Source organism: Chiloscyllium plagiosum, unplaced genomic scaffold (assembly GCF_037043375.1).
Source record: "Chiloscyllium plagiosum isolate Xiang-an unplaced genomic scaffold, Cpla_swu_hap1 HiC_scaffold_17, whole genome shotgun sequence".
Classification (NCBI taxonomy): Eukaryota; Metazoa; Chordata; class Chondrichthyes; order Orectolobiformes; family Hemiscylliidae; genus Chiloscyllium; species Chiloscyllium plagiosum.
In genome coordinates, this window is record NW_028270155.1 from 62,753,098 (window position 1) to 62,778,986 (window position 25,889).

At 45.1% G+C, this 25,889-nt stretch overlaps 1 protein-coding gene across 1 annotated transcript in view; it reads left to right on the plus strand.

Moving 5' to 3' along the window:
• Positions 1–25,889, plus strand: part of LOC148147375 (uncharacterized) — a 92,063-nt gene that overhangs the window by 57,965 nt on the left and 8,209 nt on the right. Inside the window, exons 6-8 of the mRNA XM_087995599.1 lie at positions 7,665–7,775; positions 9,634–9,676; positions 9,771–9,889. Of these exons, the coding sequence (XP_087851725.1) occupies positions 7,665–7,775; positions 9,634–9,676; positions 9,771–9,889 (273 nt within the window). The remainder of the gene's footprint in view (positions 1–7,664; positions 7,776–9,633; positions 9,677–9,770; positions 9,890–25,889) is intronic.

Consider the following 25,889-nt stretch of genomic DNA (forward strand, 5'->3'; position numbering starts at 1 on the left):
AGTCACAGGTGAGGTGGCAGAAAACTGGAGGTTGGCTAACGTGGTGCCACTGTTTAAGAAGGGTGGTAAGGACAAGCCAGGGAACTATAAACCAGTGAGCCTGACGTCAGTGGTGGGCAAGTTGTTCGAGGAAATCCTGAGGGACAGGATGTACATGTATTTGGAAAGGCAAGGACTGATTTGTGACAGTCAACATGGCTTTGTGTGTGGGAAATCATGTCAGATGAATTTGATTGAGGTTTATGAAGAAGTAACAAAGAGGATTGATGAGGGCAGAGTGGTGGATGTCATCTATATGGACATCAAGTAAGGCGTTTGACAAGGTTCCCCAGGAGAGACTGGTTAGTAAGGTTAGACCTCAGGAATACGGGGAGAACTAGCCATTTGGATACGGAATTAGCTTGAAGGTCAAAGGCAGAGGGTGGTGGTGGAGGATTGTTTTTCAGACTGGAGGCCTGTGACCAGTGGAGTGCCATAAGGATCGGTGTTGGATCCATTACTTGTTGCCATTTATATAAATGATTTGAACATTGAAAGTGTGGTTAGTAAGTTTGCAGATAACACCAATATTGGAGGTGTAGCAGACAGTGGTCACTACATCTCAGATTACAATGGGATCTTGATCAGATGGGCCAATGGGCTGAGGAGTGGCAGATGGAGTTAATTCAGATAAATGCGAGGTGCAGCATTTTTGGAAAGCAAATCGTAGCAGGACTTATACACTTAATGGTAAGGTCCTAGTGAGTGTTGCTGAACAAAGAGACCTTGGAGTGCAGGTTCATAGCTCCCTGAAAGTAGAGTTGCAGGTAGATAGGATAGTGAAGAATGCATTTGGTATACTTTCCTTTATAGGTCAGAGTATTGAGTATAGGAGTTGGGAGGTCATGTTGTGGCTGTACAGGACATTGGTTAGGCCACTTTTGGAATATTGCATGCAATTCTGGTCTTCTTCCAATTGGAAGGATGTTGTGAAACTTGAAAGAGTTCAGAAAAGATTTACATGGACGTTGCCAGGTTTGGAGGGTTTGAGATATAGAGAGAGGCTGAACAGGCTGGGGCTGCTTTCCCTGGAGTGTTGGAGGCTGAGGGATGACCTTATAGAGGTTTATGAAATCATGGGGGACATGGATAGGATAAATAGACAAAGACTTTTCCCTGGGTGGGGGAGTCCAGAACTAGACAGCATAGGTTTAGGGTGAGAGGGGAAAGATATGAAAGAGACCTAAGGGGCAACGTTTTCACCCAGAGGGTGGTGCATGTATGATTTGAATTGCCAGAGGAAGTGGTGGTGACTGGTAAAGTTACAGCATTTAAAAGGCATCTGGATGGGTATATGAATAGGAAGGGTTTAGAGGGATATGAGCCGGGTGCTGGCAGGTTGGACTAGATTATGTTGGGATATCTGGTTGGCATGGATGAGCTGGACTGAAGAGTCTGTTCCGGAGCTGTACATCTGTGTGACTCTGTGACTCTAAGTGATTCACTTCTGTTCAGTTGATTTTGACTTTCTCCAACTACATTCTTCACAATAAAGCTGGAACATTTCCTTTGACAACATGTAAGGGCAAAATTTCAGCCTGACCGTATAAGGGAACATCCACATTGATACAATCAACTGCACCCATGAAATGTTTCTTTTTTTGCTGCAGTTTGAATGTTTAGTTTCTATATCCCAGCGAGGTGCTGCTGTCTGACCTGTTTTACCACATCAATGGCAAATGTGGGAGTGGGTAATCGAAAAGGAAGAAGATATTCATGGTTTAAAATTGTTAACCTTGGAATTGAGTCCTGAAGGTGGTAATGTTTTGAGTTTGTTTTGGTGATTGTGTCTCACCCACCATTTTGTGAACTTTCTCAACCGCCATTTTACACGCTCCCATATTTCAGCTTGAGTGGCAATGATCTAGTGGTATTATTGCTGGGCTATTAATCCAGGGTTGCAAGTAAAATTTTGGGGGCCTGGGTTCAAATCCTGCCATAGCAGCTAGTGGAATTTAAATTTGATTAAGAGTCAATGACTGTGCAATCATTGTAGATATTTGGGATAAACCCATCTGGTTCACTAACGTGCTTTAGGGAAGGAAACTGTCATCCTCACCTGGTCTAGCCTACATGTGACTCCAGACCCACAGCAATGTGGTTAACTCTTAACTATTCTCTGGGCAATTAGGGATGGGTAATAAATGCAGGCCGAGCCAGTGACATATTCATTCTGTGAATGGATGTTCAAAAAGGCTTAGCTGTTGAGGTTTCTTATCTGCTGGTTCCATAGAAACTGCTATTCCCAGGGCTTTCTTTAAATCTCAGTTCCTTTCTGTCAGTAATGACTTCTGGATTGTATCAAATCTTAAACTACACACCAGTCTGTCTCTGATTGCATCATTTAAGTTGTCTCCAAATTCACTACATTCTGCTAATGGCTTTGAAGTTGCTACAAACTGGGAGACAGACTCACCATCTTGCTGGTTATCTTTATGCAATCTGAACGTTTCAGCAATCCCCAATGATTTTGGTGAAAAATGGTTCTGGAGGATTCCTATTATTTCTTTATAGGTTTTGGAACCCGGCTTCTCTGGCTGTGGCAGGACTATATTAACTGGAGTTCAGAACAATGAGGGGGAATCTCTTTGAAACCTTTAAGTTTCTAACAGGTGTTGATGGAGGAGTTTCGGGAAAGATGTTCCTCACAACCAGGGAGCCCAGGACCAGCCGTCACTATCGAAGGAAACAGGTTCGGCCTCTTAGGGCAGAGATGAGAAGAAATTTCTTCACTCATAGAGTGGGAGGCCTATGGCATTCTCTGCCACAAGAAAGCATTGAGACCAACACATTGACAACTTTCAAGAAAGAGGGAGACATTGTTCTTCAGTACGGGGAGAGAAAGGGATCAGGGAACTGAGTTGGATGATCAGCCTTAATCATGCAGGCTCGAGGGGCCCAATGTTTGTGTGTCTCCTTAACTTACAAAGGTTATCGATGGGAGGTGGGAGTGAGGAGGTGAGGCCACAAACAGGTCAGCCATTTTGTTTTCAAATGGTAGAGTAGGCAACAGGGGCCGAATGACCTACCCCGTCCCTAATTCGTATGTTCATGTGCCTCCACAACCTTTAGTACAGCCAACAGACCAGTTAAAGTTGCAGCAGATTGATGAAAAGATTTGCTTGTAATTTATTTTTAGCAAAGACACTGGATTAAAGCAGCAAGGAACTTTCAATAACTTATTCCACACACTTTCATTTCAATCCATTTGTGTTTAAATGCAGAATGATGGATTTGGTGATATTTGGTTTACTCGATGGGCTGAATGGCCTACTCCTGTCTCGAGGTCAAAAACAGCAGTTTTCAAACAGCAAGCTGATTTTAATTCTGTATGATTGGCTGAGTTTAATATGAGTTGTCACCTTGTCCACAGCCTCCATGTGGGAGCCTGGCAGCCTGGGATTAGGCATTGCAAGAAAACCAAATCTTAGAATGACCCTTTGGGAGTTAGCATTCACATGGCACTGTCCTTGATGTGTGTCTACTGTCACATACAAACAGTGACTGAATTTTAAAGAGTTTCTGATCTTTCACAGTAATGTTGGAATCTCTGACTTGAGGAAATTCATTCTCTTACATTTGAAATCATTGCAGTAGAAATGACTCGTGAATTGAGGAAATCCTGGTGGGAAGTAGTTACCTGATTTATTTACGGTTTTAGATGGAGAATATTTATTAGCAGCGGTTGATTTTTTAAAAATCACTGATCACAAGGCCCCACTGGAAATTAATTCAGTTTCAAATTCGGGAAGAACTACAATGTGAAAAATTGTCCTCAAGCCCCTGGATCATCCCACCAGGTCAAGAAGAATGAGGATTAGTGGAGCCGGGGGATTGGAGGGAAGGAGGGAGGAAAGAACAGAAGATCAAAGTCATGGAGTCAGGGAAAGGTCAAAATGGAGTGAGGAAAGAGCAACCCGGAGGAGTGTGGAAAGGAAAGCCAAGAGGAGACCTGATAAAGGAATTTAAAACAATAAAGAGCTTTGATTGAGCAAAGAAATGAAGCCTGTTTCCTCCAGCTGAAGGGTGGTTCACCAGGGAGCATAGATTTAGGGAAAAACTGTCAGAGGTGACATGAGGAGAAATATTTTTATTTGATCTCCAGTTAGACTGTGAAATTCAGTGACTGACAGTGTATTGGGTACATATTCAACACTAAATTTTAAAATGGCATTGAATAAATAATTGAAGGAGAAAAGAGTGTCAGAAGATGAGTCTGTGCTGTCTGACTCTATGAGGACAGAGCAAAGGAGGGCATGCTCTTTAAACCATCAGTTACAGATTTGCTGGACTGAATGGCCTTATCCTGTGGTTTCATTCTGGATTCAGGAGTTTCAGTCGGAGTTTTCCTCTGCAGTTGCAGTTCTCTGTCGCTGGTTCCTTATCACCTTGTATCTTGTGAGCAAGTAAAGCTATTGTGAATGCAATGGGAGTCTCAGGAGGCGTGTTTTCTTCCAGATGGATGCATGACGGGGCAAGGTTCAAGTACATTGTTTCTCTGAATGAACAGTTCTTTGAAGATTGTCAGAAATACTTAGAGTCATAGAGTCATTGGGATCTACAGCACAGAAACAGATCCTTCAGTCCAAATCGACCATGTCTACCAAATATCCCAACACAATCTAGTCCCACCTACCAGCACCTGGTCCATATCCCTCCAAACCCTTCTTATTCATATACCCATCCAAATGCCTTTTAAATGTTGAAATCATACAACCCTCCATCACTTCCTCTGGTAGCTCATTCCAAACACGGATCACCCTTTGTGTGAAAACGTTGCCCCTGAGGTCTCTTTTATATTTCTCCCCCTCTCAGCCTAAACCTATGCCCTCTCGTTCTGGACTCCCCTACCCAGGGAAAAAAACTGGTTTATTAATCCTAGCCATGCCCCTTATAATTTTATAAACCTCGATAAGATCACCCCTCAGCCTCCGACGCTCCAGGGAAAACAGCCCCAGCCTATTCAGCCTCTCCTTATAGCTCAAATCCTCCAATCCTGGCAACCTCCTTATAAATCTTGTCTGAACACTTTCAAGTTTCACAACATCCTTCCGATAGGAAGGAAACCAGATTTGCATGCAATATTCCAAAAGTGGCCTAACTAGTGTTCTGTACAGCTGCAACATGACCTCCCAAATCCTGTACTCAGTACTCTGACCAATAAAGAAAACCCCTTCTTCAATATCCTATCTAACTATGACTCAAGTTTCAAAGAGCTATGAACATGCACTCCAAGATCTCTTAGTTCAGCAACACTCCCTAGGACTTTGCCATTAAGTGGATAAGGAGAAAGTGAGGACTGCAGGTACTGGAGATCAGAGTTGAAAGTGTGTTGTTGGAAAAGCACAGCAGGACAGGCAGCATCCGAGGAGCAGGATAATTGACGTTTCAGGCCAAAGCTCTTCATCAAAGCTCTTTGATTCCATCTGACCTGATGTTACTGTGAGATGGATCCTTTCACACATGCTCAACAGCTATTCTTAAAATAAGGACATAGTTAACCTTTGCTCTGCATCATCCCTCATCTTTATCCCGACTGACTGTACACTATTGACAGTATTTATACTTTCACGTTAGTGAGTACAGGTCTGGGTGGCACATTGTAGGAAGGACATGAATGCAGTGGAGAGAGTGCAGAAGTGATTTACAAGAGTGATCCAGAGATGAGGAACTTTGGTTATAAGATTGGATTGAAGAAGTTGTGACTGTTGTCTTTGGAGAAAGGAAGGTGAAAAGGAGATCTGATTGATGTTTTCAAAAGCATGAGCTCGAGTAGACCAGGAGAAACTATTCCTGCTTGCAGAAGGAAGAAAAAATGCAAAGGCATTTGAAGTGATTTACAAAAGGTACAAATGTGATTTGAGACAAAAACATTCACTCAGCAAATAGTTCGGGTCCAGTGATGTTACCTCGGAGGTGTGGTGGAGCCAGGTTCAACTGAGACATTCAAGAGGACGGTGGGTCAGTATTTGGGCAGAAATAATGTACAAAGATATGGAGGATAAACAAGTGATTGGCACCAGGGAATGATGCAAATTTGAAGACCCGGGGAGACATGATCAGTGAATGGCCTTTTTCTGTCCCCAAATCTGTACTTTACAGGAAAGTCTTGCAATATGGTTTCATTAACCTCCTTGAATGTGTACAGAGATCTTCAGGAGATTGTAGTGAGCCAACACATGTCACACTGATTCTCAGAGGCTCCATTAGAGGCGGTTTTCTCATTGTAATGTTTTAAGGTCAGTGGCTAACCAACTATCTGCCTCTTTTTCGTCTTTGTCCTCTGTCCCTCCTTGTTTGAGCTGTGACCATGGGATGAGGACTCTGTCCCTCCTTGTTTGAGCTGTGACCATGGGATAAGGTCTCTGTCCCTCCTTGTTTGAGCTGTGACCAAGGGACACAGTCTCTGTCCTTCCCTGTTTGAGCTGTGATCATGGGACAAGGTCTCTGTCCCTCCTTGTTTGAGCTGTGACCATGGGACAAGGTCTCTGTTCCTCCTTGTTTGAGCTGTGACCATAGGACACAGTCTCTGTCCTTCCTTGTTTGTGCTGTGACCATGGGACAAGGTCTCTGTCCCTCCTTGTTTGAGCTGTGACCATGTGACATGGTCTCTGTTCCTCCTTGTTTGAGCTGTGACCATAGGACACAGTCTCTGTCCTTCCTTGTTTGAGCTGTGACCATGGGACACATTCTCTGTCCCTCCTTGTTCAAGCTGTGACCATGGGACACGGTCTCTGTCCGTCCTTGTTTGTGGTATTAAATGGAGATCTGTGATGGGTGAAGCACTGAAGAAAGACTGTAATGTTGGAACCTGCAGTTTTATATTTTTATTTTCTGTTGAAAACTAAGAAACTTTTAACTTTACTTCATTTGTTTTACACTACACGACAACTACTGCAATGTTTACCTCTTGACTTTTTTCTTCCTTTCTACTGAGGTTTTAGGATTTTGTCACTCGGTATTCGTACCGAAGATGGCACTTTATGTGGAGACATGAAACATTTTTCTCGGTCCTCCTGTATGTTTGTACTTGAGTCCACGTGGCAAGGAAGCCAAAATCAAATCAAAACCAGTCCCCTGGTGTTTCCCTGTGCATTGTCCTGAACGTGTCGTACTGTTGCGTCAGTCAGCATTGAGAGCTCTCGATTTTGTGAGGTGTCTTGGTGCTTAAAAAGGTGAACAGTGGGAGTGAGCATCCAGCCCTCAAAATCAGGGGGTGACTGGGCTGAATCATAGGAACAGGGTTTGTAGCCCACACCCCTTCACTCCCCAACACTGAGTGTCTCTGTATTTCTGTTTCTGTCCCTGTGTAAGGGGTTGCTCTGTCTCTGAACTCCCACTGGGGTGGACATCACTGATGTACTTTAATGTGTTAATGACCCATCCCCACAGTCTAGGGCAGGGCGGGCAGAAAGCTTCATGGAGGGTCTGGAGTTATCATTCTCACATTTCTGACAGCAAAGGGAGCTTCTGGGATTACAGCCCCTAAGGTAACATTTGTTACAATGAGGAAGCCTCCTCTGTTCACCCTCACCACAGAAATGAAGATCATTGAAATGTTTCTGTGTGTTCTGTAAATCCTCAGTGAGTAGATGTTTAACCATCCATTCTGTGTGTTGTTACAGGGCCAGGAGAGGGACCCTGTCTCACCCGATGTTACAATCCAAGTGGGGGATTCAATGATTGATGATCTCACCAGCCCTCTGACAGTTACATTTCAGGACCTGCCTTTCCAGGTGAGATAAACCTCCACAATATCATCGAGCTGAGCCTGTGAGCAGCCAGGTCTGACTGGATTGTGCAGCACAGTCTGGACCATCTCCAGTGTTGATGAACAAGTTAAACTGAATGACCCCGAAATTCTATAGTCCTCAGGCTGTGAATGGAGCCCTGTCTGGGCAGGTTTGGAGGATTCGGAGCTGATCTTCTTGTCTCTTTAATGTCCATCAGAGGCTGTGATCATGATGAGGGTGTGGAATGTTATGATGCTGTACAAATGAGGATCGCCGTGCCTTGTGAGATATTTCCCATCACTTTGTGTCCTGAAATTCCTCTGGAGGGTTTAGAAAGGAGGGTCTGGGACAGGACAGAATGATTGTCCATCCCATGGATATGGCCCTGACCCCATCCAAAATCCCATGGTCAGAGGGATTTCTCTGTTACAGGTGGACCCCCCACAACATTCCTGGTAAAACACATTGTTCCCCTCGGCTCAGGTGACCTGATTTATTCAGGTTTGTGGAGCTTGGGGGAAAAGTTCATTAAAAATGGCCACGTTCCGGTTTGGTCACTTCATGAAATGTAATTGATCACACAATGTCCCCAAAACCCCACATTCTGGGGACCATAAACAGCAGAAAGAAATTCAATGGGACATTTTCCTCTTTTACATCAATAGACCCACAGCCCCCCATGGCCACAGTTTCAGATCAGCAGGAGAAGGACAGGGACTCGGTGTAAACAGGTGCTGCCCCATTGGCCATCCAAAACACCCAAAACCCGTCCCCTTTACAGCCCGAGAGACTCTGTTCATGGAGCATCACCTCGAACAGAGCTACACAATCTCACCTCAATTCCCTGACAGTAACAGCCACGTCCTGCCTGTCCCCAGGGAATTGAGGTGAGTCTTCACTTGAATCTCTCCAAGACTATTATGGTTTGAAGCTGTCATCTTTCCTTCATTACGACTCATCTCCATTTCAGTAAAATGACTTCCACAAGTTCTGTAAAGGCATTCGGCACGGGCTGCATTTTCCCAATCTCATGGAGACAGGTTTGGGGGTGAATGGCCTGGTTAAAGTGCCAGAAACCCTGACAGGTCACTCCTTAACCCTGTCCAGGGGTGACTTTCTCATGATAAGGGACTGGAGCGATCACAGGACTCAGCAGCAACCTCCACAGAGATGGCCAGGCGGTGAGGTCAAATATGGCCCCAGTCAGGGACCATGATCCTCCAGTGCTGCAATGCTGCTGGTGTTACACAGGCCCCTGCTCTGTCAGGAGTTGAGTAACACGGTGGAAGGGCTCTCTCACTGGGAGGGCAGTGGACCATGGGTAACTGATATAACTGACAGCATCAGGGAGCTGCAATGCTCACAGTGGTCCTGGAGTAGTGCAGACACACTTTCAGAGGGATCACTGTCCAACCTGAGGCTCCTCACAGGATTTTGTATCGTTCTCACCACTGAAGAGAGAGACATTTGTGAGTGCCCCGATTTTAAAGTGTCTGCTCGATCTCTCCCGTGTCCAGCAGCGCTCTCCTCTCCCAATGAGGCTGCTGTCTGGACACTGCTTCAGACCCTCCCACTGGCCCCTGTACTTCCTGGTAAAGTTAAAGATGGTGAATGGGGAGGTGACCAATTAGGAATCTGCTTTGTGTAAAGGTGCTTTGGTGGGAACACTGAGGTCATACCCAGGATCCGGAAAATTCAACCCAACAATTTCCCAGTTGGCATCACATTTCCTCCTCCTTCTCTGCCTGACCCAGTTAGACAGGCGAGAGAGAAATGTCTCAATGTGTTTGTATCGACACAGCTGCTTCAACTGTGTTATTGTTGGTGAAGCTAATGTTCTGGTTTATCATTTCCATTTTAGTCCGATTCTCCACCATGCAGCGCCCGGGACTCTGGTGGGAATGGTAAGTGAAGATTGTTTTAAAATGCTGACATCACTCAGTACTGGAATGTGTAAATGGGGGAATGATTCTCATGATTAATAATTCTCCAACACAGGCACCTTCGATCAGAATGGATGTAACACCCCCATGAGCGGACCGGGGAACAGAGTGGATACGATCACTTGCAGATGTGACCGTCTGGGTTTCTTCTTTGTACTAACACTGGAATCGAAGGTATGAATCATGCTCATCTCCACACTGTAAATAAACTCCAATATAAGGTTCAATTGGCCTGGAAAGTGAGACTGTTGTCACATTCTTACTGCAGTTCAATACAGCTCTGCCCAAGTCTTGAACATGCCTCTGCAAAATATTCTGTAGCTCTCCCACCCCAATCTCTATGTTTACTTTTAATCTGTTTAAAAACCAGCAATGTAACAATATTTCAGCCTCTCAATTCAGATGGACCTCCTGCTTGAAATCCCGTTCTGACTTTGATATCAAGCCCATAAATGAATTTTCAATGGACCTCCCAACTCTGCTGCAGTGTCTGAGCTCCCGCTAGTGCAGACAAACCAGGGAAATCAGTCATTTGTTTTCATTCTCTCCCAGGATGCAGGTGTTTCTGGATGGGCCAACAGTAGTCCCCTGTCCCTCATTGCTCTGGAGAAGCTGGTTGTGTGCTGCCTACCTGAACCTCTGTAATCCTTGGAGATGCACCATCATGCAGAGAGGAAGGGATTGCCCTGATCTTTACCCAGAGATTGTGAGCGAAGGTGATGTGTTTCCAGGTCGGGTAGTGTATGTCCTGATCAGCAACTTGTGGCTGGTGTTGTTTCCATGAATCTACTGGCCATGTGGTCAATGCAGCAGGTTCTTTATTCTTTATTTAGACAGCTTTTTTTGTTATTTTGTCCAGGAAGCTTCTGTTTTATTGCTGAAGAGAACTGCAGCCTTGTGTATCTGAGGTTTGAAAGGGACTTGTAAAGGAGCTTTGCTGAGGAGCTGCACTGAATGTGAGATATGGTACTCACTGCTGCCCCTGTCAGCCAGTGGTGAAAGGAAAGAATGGTAAAGGTGGTGGATGGAGTGCCACTCAAGTGGGGTCCTTTATCCTGGGTGCTGTCAACCTTCCTGAAAGTTCTTGCAGCTATACTTATCCAGGTGTGATGTAAGGTTCGTGATTTTTACAAATGTTAATATCATTTTAAGAGTTTGGAGTTCAAACTGGTGGCATCGAGGTGTTGGTTACTTTGTCAAAGGTGTTTACAAAATCGTCAGAGAGTCTGGAAGAGGGACCGAATGCAGCAGGTGTCAGAGAGCAGGTCCCTGCAAACCCCCTGCTGTGTGAATGGAGGGTTGTTGATATGATGGGGTTTATGACACGGGGAATAAATATTGAAAATCATTAACTTGCTTCATGATCAAGGATTGAGTTTTGAACAGTTTAGGAGGAGACGACTGGAGTAAGAAGGGAATATATTTTCTCCCCTAAAAAGACAAAATGTTCAAGGAAAACCTGGCCATCTTGGTGTAGGAGATTAACTTGTGAAACTTCCAGACCAGGAGTGTTTGATTCGAAATATGCAGATTATTAAAAGACTGAGAAAGAGTAAGCTTTCAGTGACATGAGTGTTCATGTCCGAGGCTTGACAGCGCACTGTTAAAAAAAACTGGAAGCAGCAGTTAAGTTGAATTTAAAGATTTGACATCGAAGGGTAATTTCTCTGGATTTGAATCACTATAAAATGATAATGTCAGGGCTTTAGATGAGAGTTTGTTATGCCGTGTTTTAACATATGTCAATCTATGGTGGCACAGTGGCTCAGTGGTTAGCACTGCTGCCTCATAGCACCAGGGTCCCACGTTCAATTCCAGTCTGTGTGGAGTTTGCACATTCTCCCCGTGTCTGCGTGGGTTTCCTCCAGGTGCTCTGGTTTCCTCCCACAGTCCAAAGATGTGCAGGTGAGGTGAATTGGCCATGCTAAATTGCCCATAATGTTCGGTTCAGAGGGAAATGGGTGTGAGTGGGTGACTCTTAGGAGGGTCGGTGTGGACTTGTTGGGCCGAAGGGCCTGTTTCTAATCTATATTCTTTATTTAGACAGCTTTTTTGTTATTTTGTCCAGGAAGCTTCTGTTTTATTGCTGAAGAGAACTGCAGCCTTGTGTATCTGTGGTTTGGTAAATGAGCCTCACTTTAAAAATAAATATGATTTATACAATCCAGATTTCATTCTGCGACCTTAACTGTCCAGAGTGTGGTGCTGGAAATGCACAGCAGGTCAGGCAGCGTCCGAGGAGCAGGAGAATCAACGTACATAAGCCCTTCATCAGGAATGAGGCTTGTGAGGCTTGTGGGCTGGGGGGGAGCTGAGAAATAAATGGGGGGAGGGGGTGGAGCTGGGGGAAGGTAGCTGGGAATGTAATAGGTAGGTGGAGGTGGGGGAGAAGGTGATAGGTCGTAGGGGAGGGTGGAGCAGATGGGGGGAAGGATGATGGACAGGTCAAGATGGCGGTGTCGAGTTGGAGGTTTGGGACTGGGTTAAGGTGCGGGGAGGGGAAATGAGGAAACTGGTGATATCCACATTGATCCCGTGTGGTTGCAGGGTCCCAAGGCGGAAAATGAGGCATCGGGTGGTTAGGTTTTGGCGATGGAAGAGGCCCAGGACCTGCATGTCCTTGATGGAGTGGGAGGGGGAGTTAAAGGGTTCAGCCACGGTGCGGTGGGGTTGGTGGGTGCGACTGTCCCAGAGATATTCTCTGAACTGATCCGCGAATTGACATCCTGTCTCCCTGATGTAGAGCAGACCACATCGGGTGCAACGTATACAATAGATGATGTATGGGAAAGTACAGGCAAATATCTGTCAGATGTGGAAGGATCCTTTGGGTTTTGGACAGAGGTGAGGGGGGAGGTGTGGGCACTGGTTTTGCAATTCCTGCATTGGCAGGAGAAGGTGCTGGGAGTAGGGTGTGGTCTGGTGGGGGTGGCATGGATCTGACAAGGGAGTTGCAGAGGGAATGGTCTCTGCAGAACGCTGCTAAGCGTGGGGAGGGAAATATATCCCTCGTGGTGGTGTCTGTTTGGAGGTGACAGAAATGGCGGAGAATGATGGGATGTATGCAGGGGTTGGTGGGGTGGAAGGTGAGGACCCGGGGGGTTCTGTCCTTGTTGTTGTTGGAGGGGTGGGATTCAAGGACGGAGGTACGGGAAGTGGAGGAGATGTGCTGGAGGGCAGCGTCGACCACATGGAAGGGGAAATTGCAATCGTGGAAGAAGGAGGCATTCTGGGACTTTCTGAGGTGGAATTGGCATCCTGGGAACAAATGACGTGGAGGCGGAGGAATTGGGAATAAGGGATGGTGTTTTTCCACTTAGCAGCTGAAGCTGCATGTTGTCCAAGTCTTGCTGCATATTCACATGGACTGCTTCAGTAGCTCAGGCATAGTCCTGAGAGTGAACATCCTCACTTCTGGCCTTATGATGGAGGGATTGTTGATTAAGAAGCAGTTTATTCAGGTTAGACCTAGGACACTCCCCTGTGGAAGTCCTGCCGAATATTCTGGACTGAGATAATTGATCTCCACTAACCACAACCATCTTCCTTTGTAAAAAAGCAAATTACTGCGGATGCTGGAATCTGAACCAAAAGAGAAAATGCTGGAAAATCTCAGCAGATCTGGCAGCATCTGTAAAGAGAGAAAAGAGCTGATGTTTCAAGTTTAACTGACCCTGGTCAAAGCTAAAAACAAGGGAGAAGTAGGGAGTTATTTATACCAGGCTGAGAGAAGGTGAGTCATGGCTCCAGAAGCAAAGGTAGCAATAAAGAGGTGATAATGACCTTCCCCTTGGCTTGCCATTTCAGCACCCAATCCTGCCCCCATGCCCACATGTCTGTCCTGGGCCTGCTGCAAGGTTCCAGTGAAGCTCAACACAAACTGGAGGAACAGCATCTCACCTTCCGACTGGGCCCGTTACAGCCTGCCGGTCTCAACATTGAAGTCAACAACTTCAGATGATTATCCCATCTCGACCCCTCTGTTTTCATTCTGCTCCGCAATTTTATTTCATTTATTTTATTTACCTTGTTTTATTTTTTTTCACTGTTCTGTACCTCTTATTTTTTGATTGTCTCTCTTTCTCTCACTCCCCACTCTCCCATTACCTTTTTCCTCTCCTCTTCCCCCTTTGCTACCCTTCTCCTCTGTTTTCCATTTTGCCTCTGCTTCACCCATCCCCCACATATTTTGTCACATAGCACTTGGTCACTCGCAGCTCCTAATCTCCCCATAATCTCTACATGCACTGTCATTATCACCTCTTTATTGCTACCTTTGTTTCTGGAGCCATGACTCACCTTCTCTCAGCCTCGTATAAATACCTCCCTATTTCTCCCTTTTTTTTAGCTTTGACAAAGGGTCAGATAGACTCGAAATGTCAGCTCCTTTCTCTCCTTACAGATGCTGCCAGACCAGCTGAGATTTTCCAGTATTTTCTCTTTTGGTTCCATCTTCCTTTGTGTTTGGGATGGCTCTAACCAGCAGAGAGTTTTCTCCCTGATTCCCAGTGATTCAGGTTTTCCTGAGGCTCCATGATGCCCACCCATGGTTAAATACTGCCTTGGTGTCAAGGGCAGTCACTCTCACTTCAATTCAGCTCTTTGTAAACAGTTGGACCAAAGCTATAATCATATCAGGAGCTGGGGATGCTGTGGTGCCCAAACTCAGTTAGCAACATATTGCTGAAAGTGCCATTTGAGAGCCCTATTAACCAGGCCTGCTATGGTTATCAACAATAGACAGCTTGAGCTGTAATTGATCGGGTTGGTTCAGTCCTGGTTATTGTCGATGAGATATTCCAAGCTGCTTTGTAAATGGCAGCGCTGTACCTACACTCACACAGCTTGGTCAGGGGTGTGGTTACCGCTGGATAACTTGGTCACACAGCTTGATCAGGGGTGTGGTTACCGCTGGATAACTTAACCTTTGTGTCCAGGTTAGTGTCCAGGACCTTCAATTCCTCCTTGATATGACATGGAGTGAATCCACTTACCAACAGACTGGCATCTCCAGTGCAGGGAATGTCAGGTGGAGGCCAAGATGGAGTTTCCACTCAGCAGTTTGAGCTGAAAATGATGACAATGCTTCAGTCTTGTCCTTTTCCCTGATGTTCTGAGCTCCCTCCTCATTGAGGTGGGGGATATTTGTGGAGCCTGCTACTCCAGAGAATTGTCTAATTGTCCACCTCCATTCAGCATCAAGACTGCAGGGCTGAGATTTGACCCATTGGTTGTGGGATTGCTTAGCTCTGTCTATTGCAGGCTGCTTACACTGTTTAACATGCAAGTAGTCCTGTGTTGTCGGACCACCAGGCTGACCCCCCATTTTCAGTGATGCTCATGTTCTGTTGATTCACCCTTTTTCCTGGGACCATGCTCTGGATTCTGGGAAGTGTACTCGAGCACAACATAAGTTTTCCCAAGGTTAGTCTGAGATCCAAGCTTGCTCAGCTGCACCAAGCAAACACTACCGTGGGATTATATGATCTCACTGTATACTGCCCTGAGCTATTAATGTCTCACAGGCTTCTTCACACCACACCGTGGCTCTCAGTACTTTTGCGAAATCTTAACTGTGTAACTGCTTGGTATCTACTAACAGCCTTACTCTGCCTGAAGGCAATTCTACGCTCTGGCCTCCTCTCAGTTACAACTCCTGGATCCCAGAGCTTTCCTTAATCCTGACTAACTGCAGCTGTCAAATCGCTCCTGGGACTTCTCCCTGATCCCTAGTTCCAGGCCCCTCTCTGTAACTTCAGTCAGTTCCTACATGGAGCCTGTTTCTGACTCTGTTTCTCTCTCTCTGCCATTGCTTTACTGACTGAAACTGACTGCAACTCTTCAGCTGCTGTTCAGTTTCCTTTGAGTTGTTTTGCATGATTTATCAAAACCCCTCAACAAGCCCCATCCTTATTCCTCGGTAGGATTGCAACCATTGGAACAGGCAAAGGTAGCAACACTCGCAGAGCATGAAGATCAGCTTAATTTTCACACTTCCAAATGCAGTAACAAGTAGCAGGATTTAAACACCTTAGCATTTCAAGGTACCAGCACTGTTTTAATAATCTTCCTTTAAAGCTGCACTGAATATTTGAGTTAAGGACACAGACACATCATCCATCCGTTCATGCACTGGAGATGTACCTTAACCTCGAAGCTTATTCTTCAAACTTAAATATGATAGATTTTCATTTTTAGTCACTGAGGTAAAAATGATATCTGTGTTCCAACAATACACCTCTATTCCAAATAATATCCCTTTTAGCTGGTTTGAGAAAGTTATTGAGATTTTGTGTTGAAATGTTTTGGATTCCTGTTGGCTTTGACCTTTGAAGACTTTGAGATCTGTCACCTTCTCCTGATCCCCTTTTGAATGTGCTTCATTGGAATCTTTCTCAGCGATGTCAATAGTTCCCTTCTTCTGTTTCCCTTTCTAATATTTTCAGTCTTCTGGGAAATTTATGAACCACATCCTTCCCATCCTCTGGCCTTTTGCTTTTCCTCTTCTCTATCGGTAGAAATTCCATGGCTCCATGACGGTGGCTGTGGGAAGCTGGGTTCCTGACTGACAACCAGCTTCAAACTCATCTCCCTGGATCACTTCCTTTGGAACAGAATTGGCTGCATTGTGTGGGTCTATATTAGTTTATTCAATCAGCGTGAAGGGACTTTTGGTTCCTTTACTCAGATCATGTTCTAGTTTCTCTGAGATACATAGCACAGCCTTTTGTAACCAATCATTTTCTTCCCTGTGAAGTATTAAAGAGTGGAAACTTAATTTTTACTTCTTTCACAATTTCCTCTGACTTTTGTTTTCTCCCTTAGTTCATAATTCATTCTCAAATTTGCTGAATTTTTTTTCATTCAACCACGCAACTACTCGGGTCAGTCTAGTTGCTTCTGTTTCATAGTGGTCTTAAAAAACCCAGCTACAAGTTTAACCATTTCACATAATAATTCCATACATTACTGAAGTATTCCTCCCTCTGTATCTGATTGCTCCTCAGCCTATTTCTTGAAAGTTTAGATTAGATGATTAGATTAGATTACTTAGTGTGGAAACAGGCCCTTCGGCCCAACAAGTCCACACCAACCCGCCGAAGCGTAACCCATCCAGACCCATTCCCCTACATTTACCCCTTCATCTAACACTACGGGCAATTTAGCATGGCCAATTTGCCTAACCTGCACATTTTTTGGATTGTGGAAGGAAACCGGAGCACCCGGAGGAAGCCCACGCAGACACGGGGAGAACGTGCAAACTCCAGACAGTCAGTCACCTGAGGCGGGAATTGAACCCGGGTCTCTGGCGCTGTGAGGCAACAGTGCTAACCACTGTGCCACCGTGCCGCCCACAAAGTCTCTTTGTTCAAAAATCTCACTTTTTTCCTTCGCATGGAACATCTCATCTTTCTTGTTCTCCAGTCTGTGTCAGCATTTTGTCTATCTTCGTTTTTAATTCTGCACTGAGCCAACTATTCTGAGCCTTCAGAAATTCCTTCTCCTGTTCAAGGTATTTGTCACCTCACAGAGACTTTTGATATTTGATGTTCTAAACTGAATCTTTATTGAATTTGCTTCCACGTGTTTATCATTGAGACATTTTAAGTTCTCACTCAAGTATTTTCGTTCCTGTGACCGATGCTGAAGTGTTCTCACCTGTTTGCATTTTTCTTCAGTAAATTCATCATTTGAGCGTGGAAGTTGGTTCTCCACATTACTCAGTTTTTCCTTAAAGTGTGATTATCAGCAAAAGGCTTCTTGGGTTTGGCCGCAGTCTTTGTGGAGTTTGGGCAAGATCAGCATGATCAGGATCTGCAGCAACACACTCCTTGCTCTGTGACTGTCTCTGCTGGACAACTCACTATCCAATATCATTTCTTCCCCCTTCAATAAGTAAACCAGGAATAATTTACACAATTTAATTCCACTTCCTAGCCACTTTGTAAGTTAACTTTGTGCAAGTAAATAGATTCATAAATCTTTATTAATACTTTTTATTTGTCAAACCATCTGCAACAAAAATCACATCAGCCACCATCAAAGACTGACGTGCCCAGAGTCTGTCAAAATATTAATTGATTTTCTCATGAAGGAGAAAGAGAATCATTCTTGCAGAGAAATAAAACACCAGTAACCCTCCCATAACATGACAGTAATGCAATTTTGCAGTGCTGAGTTCAAGGAACAATTCCTTCAAAAGGTCTGAGACACATTCTAGAAAGTTCTAGGAGAACATGCTGCTTGTCTATTGCCCCTGGTTCATTTCCAGCAATCAGTGCAATGCGGTTGCTATGGAAACATAAGCTTTCAGCTTCACTCCTACTCTCAGCATCTCTCATTTTGACTTGAGGAGAGTATCCTTTTGGGTGGAAATTTCTGCTCCATTGAGTGGCATGGGAAAAGGTAAGAAAACTGGAAAATATAGGGACACCCGGACCAACCAACCCAACCACCCTGTAGCTCAACATTTCAATTCCCCCTCCCACTCCACCAAGGATATGCAGGTCTTTGGACTCCTCCATCGTCAGACCACAGCGAAACGACGATTGGAGGAAGAACGCCTCATCTTCCGGCTAGGAACCCTCCAACCACAAGGGATGAACTCGGATTTCACCAGTTTCCTCATTTCCCCTCCCCCCAGCCTGTCTCAGTCAAATCCATCAAATTCAGCACCGCCTTCCTAACCTGCAATCTTCTTCCCGACCTCTCCGCCCCCACCCCAGTCTGACCTATCACCCTCACCTTGACCTCTTTCCACCAATCACATTTCCGACGCCCCTCCCCCAAGTCCCTCCTCCCTATCTTTTATCTTAGCCTGCTGGACAAACTTTCCTCATTCCTGAAGAAGGGCTAATGCCCGAAACATCGATTCTCCTGTTCCCTAGATGCTGCCTGACCTGCTGTGCTTTTCCAGCAACACATTTCCATCTCTGATCTCCAGCATCTGCAGACCTCACTTTCTCCTCAAAGATTGGCATGAGAGAGGTCAAGAGGGATCAGGGCAGACTGGCCACCATGAGTTTCACTGCAACAAAGTGATAGAATTCAGCCTTTGTCTTCCCCGCTGTTCCTTCCCATCCCTGACCATTCACCTTCTTTTCACCCTCCACCTTCTATCTTTAACAAATTATAACAGACACTGCTGGAGAAACTCAGCAGGTCTGACAGCATCTGTGGAGAGAAAACAGAGTTAATGTTTTGAGTCCAATGACCCCTGTTCAGAAGTGATGAGGCTGGGAAAAGCTGGGTATTTATTTGGATGACAGGAGATGGGATGGAAAAGGTGCAAGTGATAGATCATGATGGAGACGAGACAGAGAGTGAGAGAGAGACAGAGAGACAGAGAGACAGAGAGACAGAGAGAGAGAGACAGAGAGAGAGAGACAGAGAGAGAGAGACAGAGAGAGAGAGAGACAGAGAGACAGAGAGAGAGAGACAGAGAGAGAGAGACAGAGAGAGAGAGAGAGAGAGAGAGACAGAGAGAGAGAGAGAGAGACAGAGAGAGAGAGAGGGACAGAGACAGAGAGAGACAGGGAGAGAGAGAGACAGGGAGAGAGAGACAGAGACAGGGAGAGAGAGAGACAGAGAGAGAGAGAGAGACAGAGAGAGAGAGGGACAGAGACAGAGAGAGACAGAGACAGGGAGAGAGAGAGACAGAGACAGGGAGAGAGAGAGACAGAGAGAGAGAGAGAGACAGACAGAGAGAGAGAGAGAGACAGAGAGACAGAGACAGAGACAGAGACAGAGACACAGAGAGAGAACAAAGGTAGGCAGACAAAGGGATTGGTGAGAGTTAACCAGGGAAGAGAAGTTAAACAGGTTATAATGGGGATTGAGTAATTAAAACTGGGTTAGCTGTGCTGAAAGCAATCCATTTCATGACAGAACCTGAGGTACATTGTGTAGACAATAGACTTGGAAGGAGGTGTTGATGCTCAAAAACGATTAAATTGGATATTGAATTCTGAAGGCTTTAGTGGGTGGATCCAGTAGATGTGAGGACTACAGATGCTGGAGATCAGAGTCGAGGATGTGGTGCTGGAAAAGCACCGCAGGTCAGGCAGCATCCATGGAGCAGGAGAATCGACGTTTTGGGCATAAGCCCTTCATCAGGAATGAGGCTTGTGGGCCAGGGGGCTGTGAGATAAATGGGAGTGGGGAGTGGGGGGTGGGGTTGGGGGGAAGGTAGCTGGGGATGTGATAAGTAGGTGAAGGTTGGGGGGGAAAGGTGATATGTCAGAGGGGAGGGTGAAGCAGATAGATGGGCAGGAAGATGGACTTGTCAAGAGGGTGGTGCCACATTGGAGGCCTGGGAATGGGATAAGGTGGCGAGAGGCAAAATGAGGAAGCTGGTGAAATTCACATTGATCCCATGTGTTTGCAGGGTCGCAAGGCGGAAAATGAGGTGTTTTTCCTTCAGGTGTCGGGTGGTTAGGGTTTGGCGATGGAGGAAGCCCAGGACCTGCATCTCCTTGGTGGAGTGGGAGGGGGAGTTAAACTGTTCAGTCACAGGGTGGTAGGGTTGGTTGCTGCGGGGGTCCCAGAGATGTTCACTGAAATGTTCCACAGGTTGACGTCCTGTCTCCCCGATGTAGAGGAGACCACATCAGGAGGAAACAGTAGATGATGTGTGTGGAAGTACAGGTAAATTTCTGTCGGATGGGGAAGGATTCTTTGGGGCCTTGGGCGGAGTTGGGGAGGTGTGGGCACCAGGGTTTGTACTTCCTGCATTGGCAGGAGAAGGTGCCAGGACTGGGGTGTGGGCTGGTGGGGGGCATGGATCTGACAAGGGTGTCGCAGAGGGAATGGTCTCTGTGAAATGCAGATTGGGGTGGGTAGGACAATATATCCCTCATGGTGGGGTCTGTTTGACTCCTCTCCAACTTCTTACCTTTCCCCTTCACCTTCATCGACCTCTCACATTCCCAGCTTTCTCCCCCCCAGTCCCACCCCCCCCTCCCATTTATCTCTCAGCCCCCTGACCCACAAGCCCCATTCCTGATGAGGGGCTTATGCCTGAAACATCGATTCTCCTGCTCCTCAGATGCTGCCTGACCGGTTATGCTGTTCCAGAACCATACTCTCTCTGAACCAGTAGATGTGTTGTACTTGGACTTGCAGAAGGTGATCAGCAAGGCACCTCACTGAAGATTAAGTCATAAGAGTCCATGGTGTTGGAGATTGTATGTTGGCAATGATAGAGACTTGACTAATGGACAGGAAACAGCAAGTGGAGAACAGGGGTTATTTCTCAGGTTCGCAACCTGGGATCAGCAGGATCAGTGATGGGACTGCAACTGTTTACAATGTAGTTTAATGACGTGGAGGAAGGAAGCAAATGTACTGCAGCCTAAACTTGCACGTGTCACAAAAACAGGTGGAAAGACAAGTTGTGAGAGGAATACAAAGGGTTTACAGAAGGTATTGGTATGCTTGCCTTTATTGGTCAGAGCATTGAATATAGGAGTTGGGAGGTCATGCTGCAGCTGTACAGGATGTTGGTTAGACCACTTTTGGAACATTGTGTGCATTTCTTGTCTCCCTTCTATAGGAAGGATGTTGTGGAACTTGACAGGATTCAGGAAAGATTTACAAGGATGTTGCCAGGGTTGGACAATTTCAGCTATAGGAAGAGGCTGAATCGGCTGAAGCTGTTTTCCCTGGAGCGTCGGAGGCTGAGGGGTGACCTTATAGAGGTTTATAAAATCGTGAGGAGCAGGGATAGGGTAAATAGACAAGCTCTTTTCCCTGGGGTGGGAGAGTCCAGAACTAGAGGGCATAGATTTAGGGTGAGAGGGGAAAGATTTGAAAGGCACAGAAGTGGCAACGTTTTCATGCAGCGTGGTACGTGTATGGAATGAGCTGCCAGAGGAAGATGTTGGAGGCTGGTACAATTACAGCATTTAAAAGGCATCTGGATGGGTACATGAATAGGAAGAGTAGAGATGGTTATGGGCCAAGTGCTGGCAAATGGGACTAGATTAATTTAGGATATCTGGTCGCCATGTAACCAGTTGGACCCAAAGGTCTGTTTCCATGAGGTACATCTCTGCGACTCTCTGACTCTATATCAACAGGTGAAATAGTGGGCAAAATGTTGGCAAATGGTGTATAATGTGGGAAAATGTGAAGTGGTTCATTTTGGAATGGAGAACACAAGAACAGTGTTATTTAAATGGAGAATAACTGCAGAAAGCTGCAACACGAAAGGAATTGGAGGGACATGTGCATGAAACACAGAAAGCTGGTCATCAGGAAGACCAGTGGAACACTGGGCCGTATTTCATTGGGTTTGGAATATAACAGCAGGGAATTGTTTTAGTTTTCCACCTGTTACCCAGTAGATAAGTGTCCACACCCAATAGTCTCTGTGTCTCTGCTCAGGCTGCTTCGGGAGGTTTGGAAAGCTCTGCCTGCCCCTTCAGGGGCAAACCCAACAGCACTGAGGTGAGTGATCTTGGCTGTTTCACAATCGACAGAAGCTCCTTCAGAAAGCATTTCAAAACCCACAGGGGTTTCACCAGTCAGCCTGCTCTGCATGAGAAGGGTCCAGCTTTCTGTGGGACAATTGGTTTGTTCTTCAATGTTTCAAAGGAAAGGAAAATGTCTCCATGTCCCTTTCTTCAAATTTGTGGATTGTTGGGAAAATTTAAATAGCACCGGACTTGGCCCTGAGCTGGAGGCAGATCTTTCCCCATCAATATTTTCACTGAGTTCCGGGGAATTGTTCCGTCTTAGTTCAAACTTTTAGGACTGAAATTCCAATTTATTGCCCCCTCCCTCTTCTCCTTTTTGCTTTCCTCCACTTCCCTTTGGAATTCTAGTTCTGGTCTCCTGTGTTCCAACTAATTCTTTCCCAGTGCTACTTCATCTATTTCCAGCTCTACACTTCCCTCTATCTCCCTCAAAATTAGCCATTTCCATAAAACCATCAGATATCGGTGCAGAAATCGGTCATTTAGCTCATTGAGTCTGCTCCACCATTCAGTGAGATCCTGGCTGATTTGATAATCCTCTGCTCCACTTTCCTGCTTTTTCCCTGGAACCCTCGAGTCCCTTCCTGTTAAATATCTGTCTATCTCAGCCTTGGATATCCTTAAAGGCCCAGCCTCAACAGCCCTGTATGGTAAAGTCTCAGAGATACACCACCCTCTGAGAGAAGGAATGCCTCCTCATTTCGCTCTTCAATGTGCAAACACTTCCTCTGAAATTATACCCTCTGCTCCTAGACTCTCCCACAAAGGAAACCAACTTCCCCACATCGACCCTGTCAAGTCCTCTAAGAATCTTGTACGTTTCAATAAGGTCACAGTTCATTCCTCAAGCCTCCAATGACTACAGGCCCAACATGCTCAGCCTCTCCTCATAAGACATCCCCTCCATACCTCGTACCAACCTTATGAATCTGCTCTGGAATGTCGCCACGGCCAGTATATTTTTCTGAGATAAGAAACACAAAACTGTTCACAGTATTCCAGCTGTTGTACAACTGGTCCCTTGTATAGTTTTAGCAAACTCTCCCTGGTTTGATTCTTTATTCCCTTTGGAATTAGGGCTAACATTCCATTTGCCTTCCCTATTTCCTTTTGAAATTGGATACTAACTAATTGTGAGTCATGCATGAGGACTCTCAAATCCCTCTGTTCTGTAACTTTCTGCAGTCTTTCTCCATTTAAATAAGATTCTACTCCCTTATTCTTCCTGATGAACTGCATAAATGCACATTTTCGCACATTATGTTCCTTCTGTCAAGATTTTGCCCATTCGCTTAATCGATCTCTTTTTTGTGTCATCCATACCACTTGCTTTTCCATCTATTTTTCAGCTGTCTGTAAACCTGGTGAGAGAACAGTCACCTTCTTCATGCAGTCACTAATATATATTGTATATGATTGTGGCCACAGAACTGATCCCTGTGGCTCACCACTAGTTACAGGCTGCCATCCTGAAAATGCCCCCCTTATCCCAACTCTGTCTTCTATTAGTTAACCAATCCTCTGTCCATGCTAATGTACTTCCTCCAACACCATGAGCGCTTATCTTTTTAAACAGCCCAATGTTTGATACATCATCAAAAGCCTTCTGCAAATCCAATTTATTACATAAACCACTTCCACTTTATCTGTCCTGCTGGTTATTTCCTCAAAGAATTCAGGTAAATTTATCCCCTTCGTGAAGCCAGTCTAACTTTCCTCAATGATATTACATATTTCTAAATGCTCTCCCATTACATTCTCGATAACTGACTCCAACAGGAGACTTTGTTCAGATGTTAACCTAACCGGCCCATAGTTACTTGTCATTGTCTACTTCACTTTTTAAGTAAAGGTGCTACATTGCCAGTTTTCCAAACCTCTGGGAACGTTCCTGAATCCTGGAAAGATTCTGGGAAAATTATTACCATTGCATCCATGATCTCTCCAGCCACTTCCGACAATTACTTGGGATGGATCCCATCAGGGTGTCTTTAGCCCCAGCAGTTTCTCTCGCACTTTTTCTCTGGTGATCGTTATTGTATTTATTTCCTCTCCTCCTTTGCAACTTGATTATTTAATAATTTCAGAATGTTGTTCGTGTCTTCTACTGTGAAGGCTGATGCAAAGTATTTTTCAACCTCTCTGCCATTTCCTGGTTCTCCTCATTCTCTAAGAGGCTTAGACTTCTCTCTTCCTTTTTATATCTTTAAAGAAATTTTTGCTAACCATCTTAAAATAATTTGTAAGTTTACTCTCAGAGATTATTTTCTCCCCCTTTAATATTTTTGGTCGTATTTTCTTGGTTTTTAAAGCTTTCCAAATTGTTTGGCTCGCCACTAATCTTTGCCACATTGTACTCGCCTTCCTTCAATTTGATTCGATCCTTAACTTCCCTGGTCAATCATGGTTGGCTTATAATCTTCCTGGGATCCACCTTCCTCACTGGAATATGTCTTTACTGGGAGCCATGAACTATTTTCTTTAAGTTCTGCCATTGTCCTCAACCATCATTGCTGCTAAACCCCTTTCCCAAACCACTGTCTTCATTCCTTTGTAATTACCCTTATTTAAGCTTTGCAGAGTTGTTTCAGACTCACATTTCTCCCTCACAATTTGAATGGTATATTGTACCATATCGTGATCATTGTTTCTTAGCTGCTCTTTTACTCTGATGTTATTTATTAAACCTGTCTCGTTACACATCACCAGATCCAAAATAGTCTGATCTCTAGTTGGATCTATAACACATTATTCTCGGAAACTGTCCCAAATATTCGATGAACTCATCCTCCTGACTTCTCCCAACAATCTGACTAGCCCAATCTACATTAAGATTAAAATCACGCATGATAAATGTACAGGCTTTGTTACATGCCATCATTATGTCCTGGCCTATTCTCTGTCCCACAATATAGTTCTGGTTAGGAGGCCTATAGACTATTCCTTCTTGTGTCATCTTGTCCTCATGGCTCCCTCTGCCAATCTGACTGACCCAATCTACATAAAGATTAAAATAATCCATGATTTTGGTTTGTATACTTTTACTCTTGTGCTCAGGAACCTGGATTTATAAAAAATGATCATTTACACCACAATTATCCTCATTCCTCTAGAATTAGGATTCCATGTCAGTGTCATGTGTGATCATATGAGTTCAGTGAAAAGTGGAGAAAGCCGCCATTCCCAGCACCGTCTATGGTTCGATGCCAGATACGAGCATCCAAGTATTTGTTCCGGCCAATGTTGGAGGCGTGCACTGATCCCATTGCAGGGCCACTTCTCCATTGGTCATTACAAAAGTTAGGTTTAACCAGGGGGTCGTTAACGTTGACAATTAGAGAGAGCTCAGACTGTAGTAAAAACAGCAAGTGCCGTCTAAAATGGCTGTGTAAAATGAAGCAGAGATTAATCATAAATGGGCCTGTTATAGCTGGGAAGGATATAATGAGTGGTGTGCTGTAGGATTAGTACTGGGACTCCACTGTATACAATTGACATAAATGACTTGGACAAAAGGACAGAAGGTATGTTTCCCAAAAGATATACAGAGTTACTTCGATTATCCGAAGGCCACGGGCGGGGAGCATTCCATTCGGTGAACCGAATGCCGGATAACATAGATTAGCCATGCATCGGGACCTTGTGATCTTGTTTGGATAATCCAAAATTTGGATAATCGAATGCCAGATAATCGA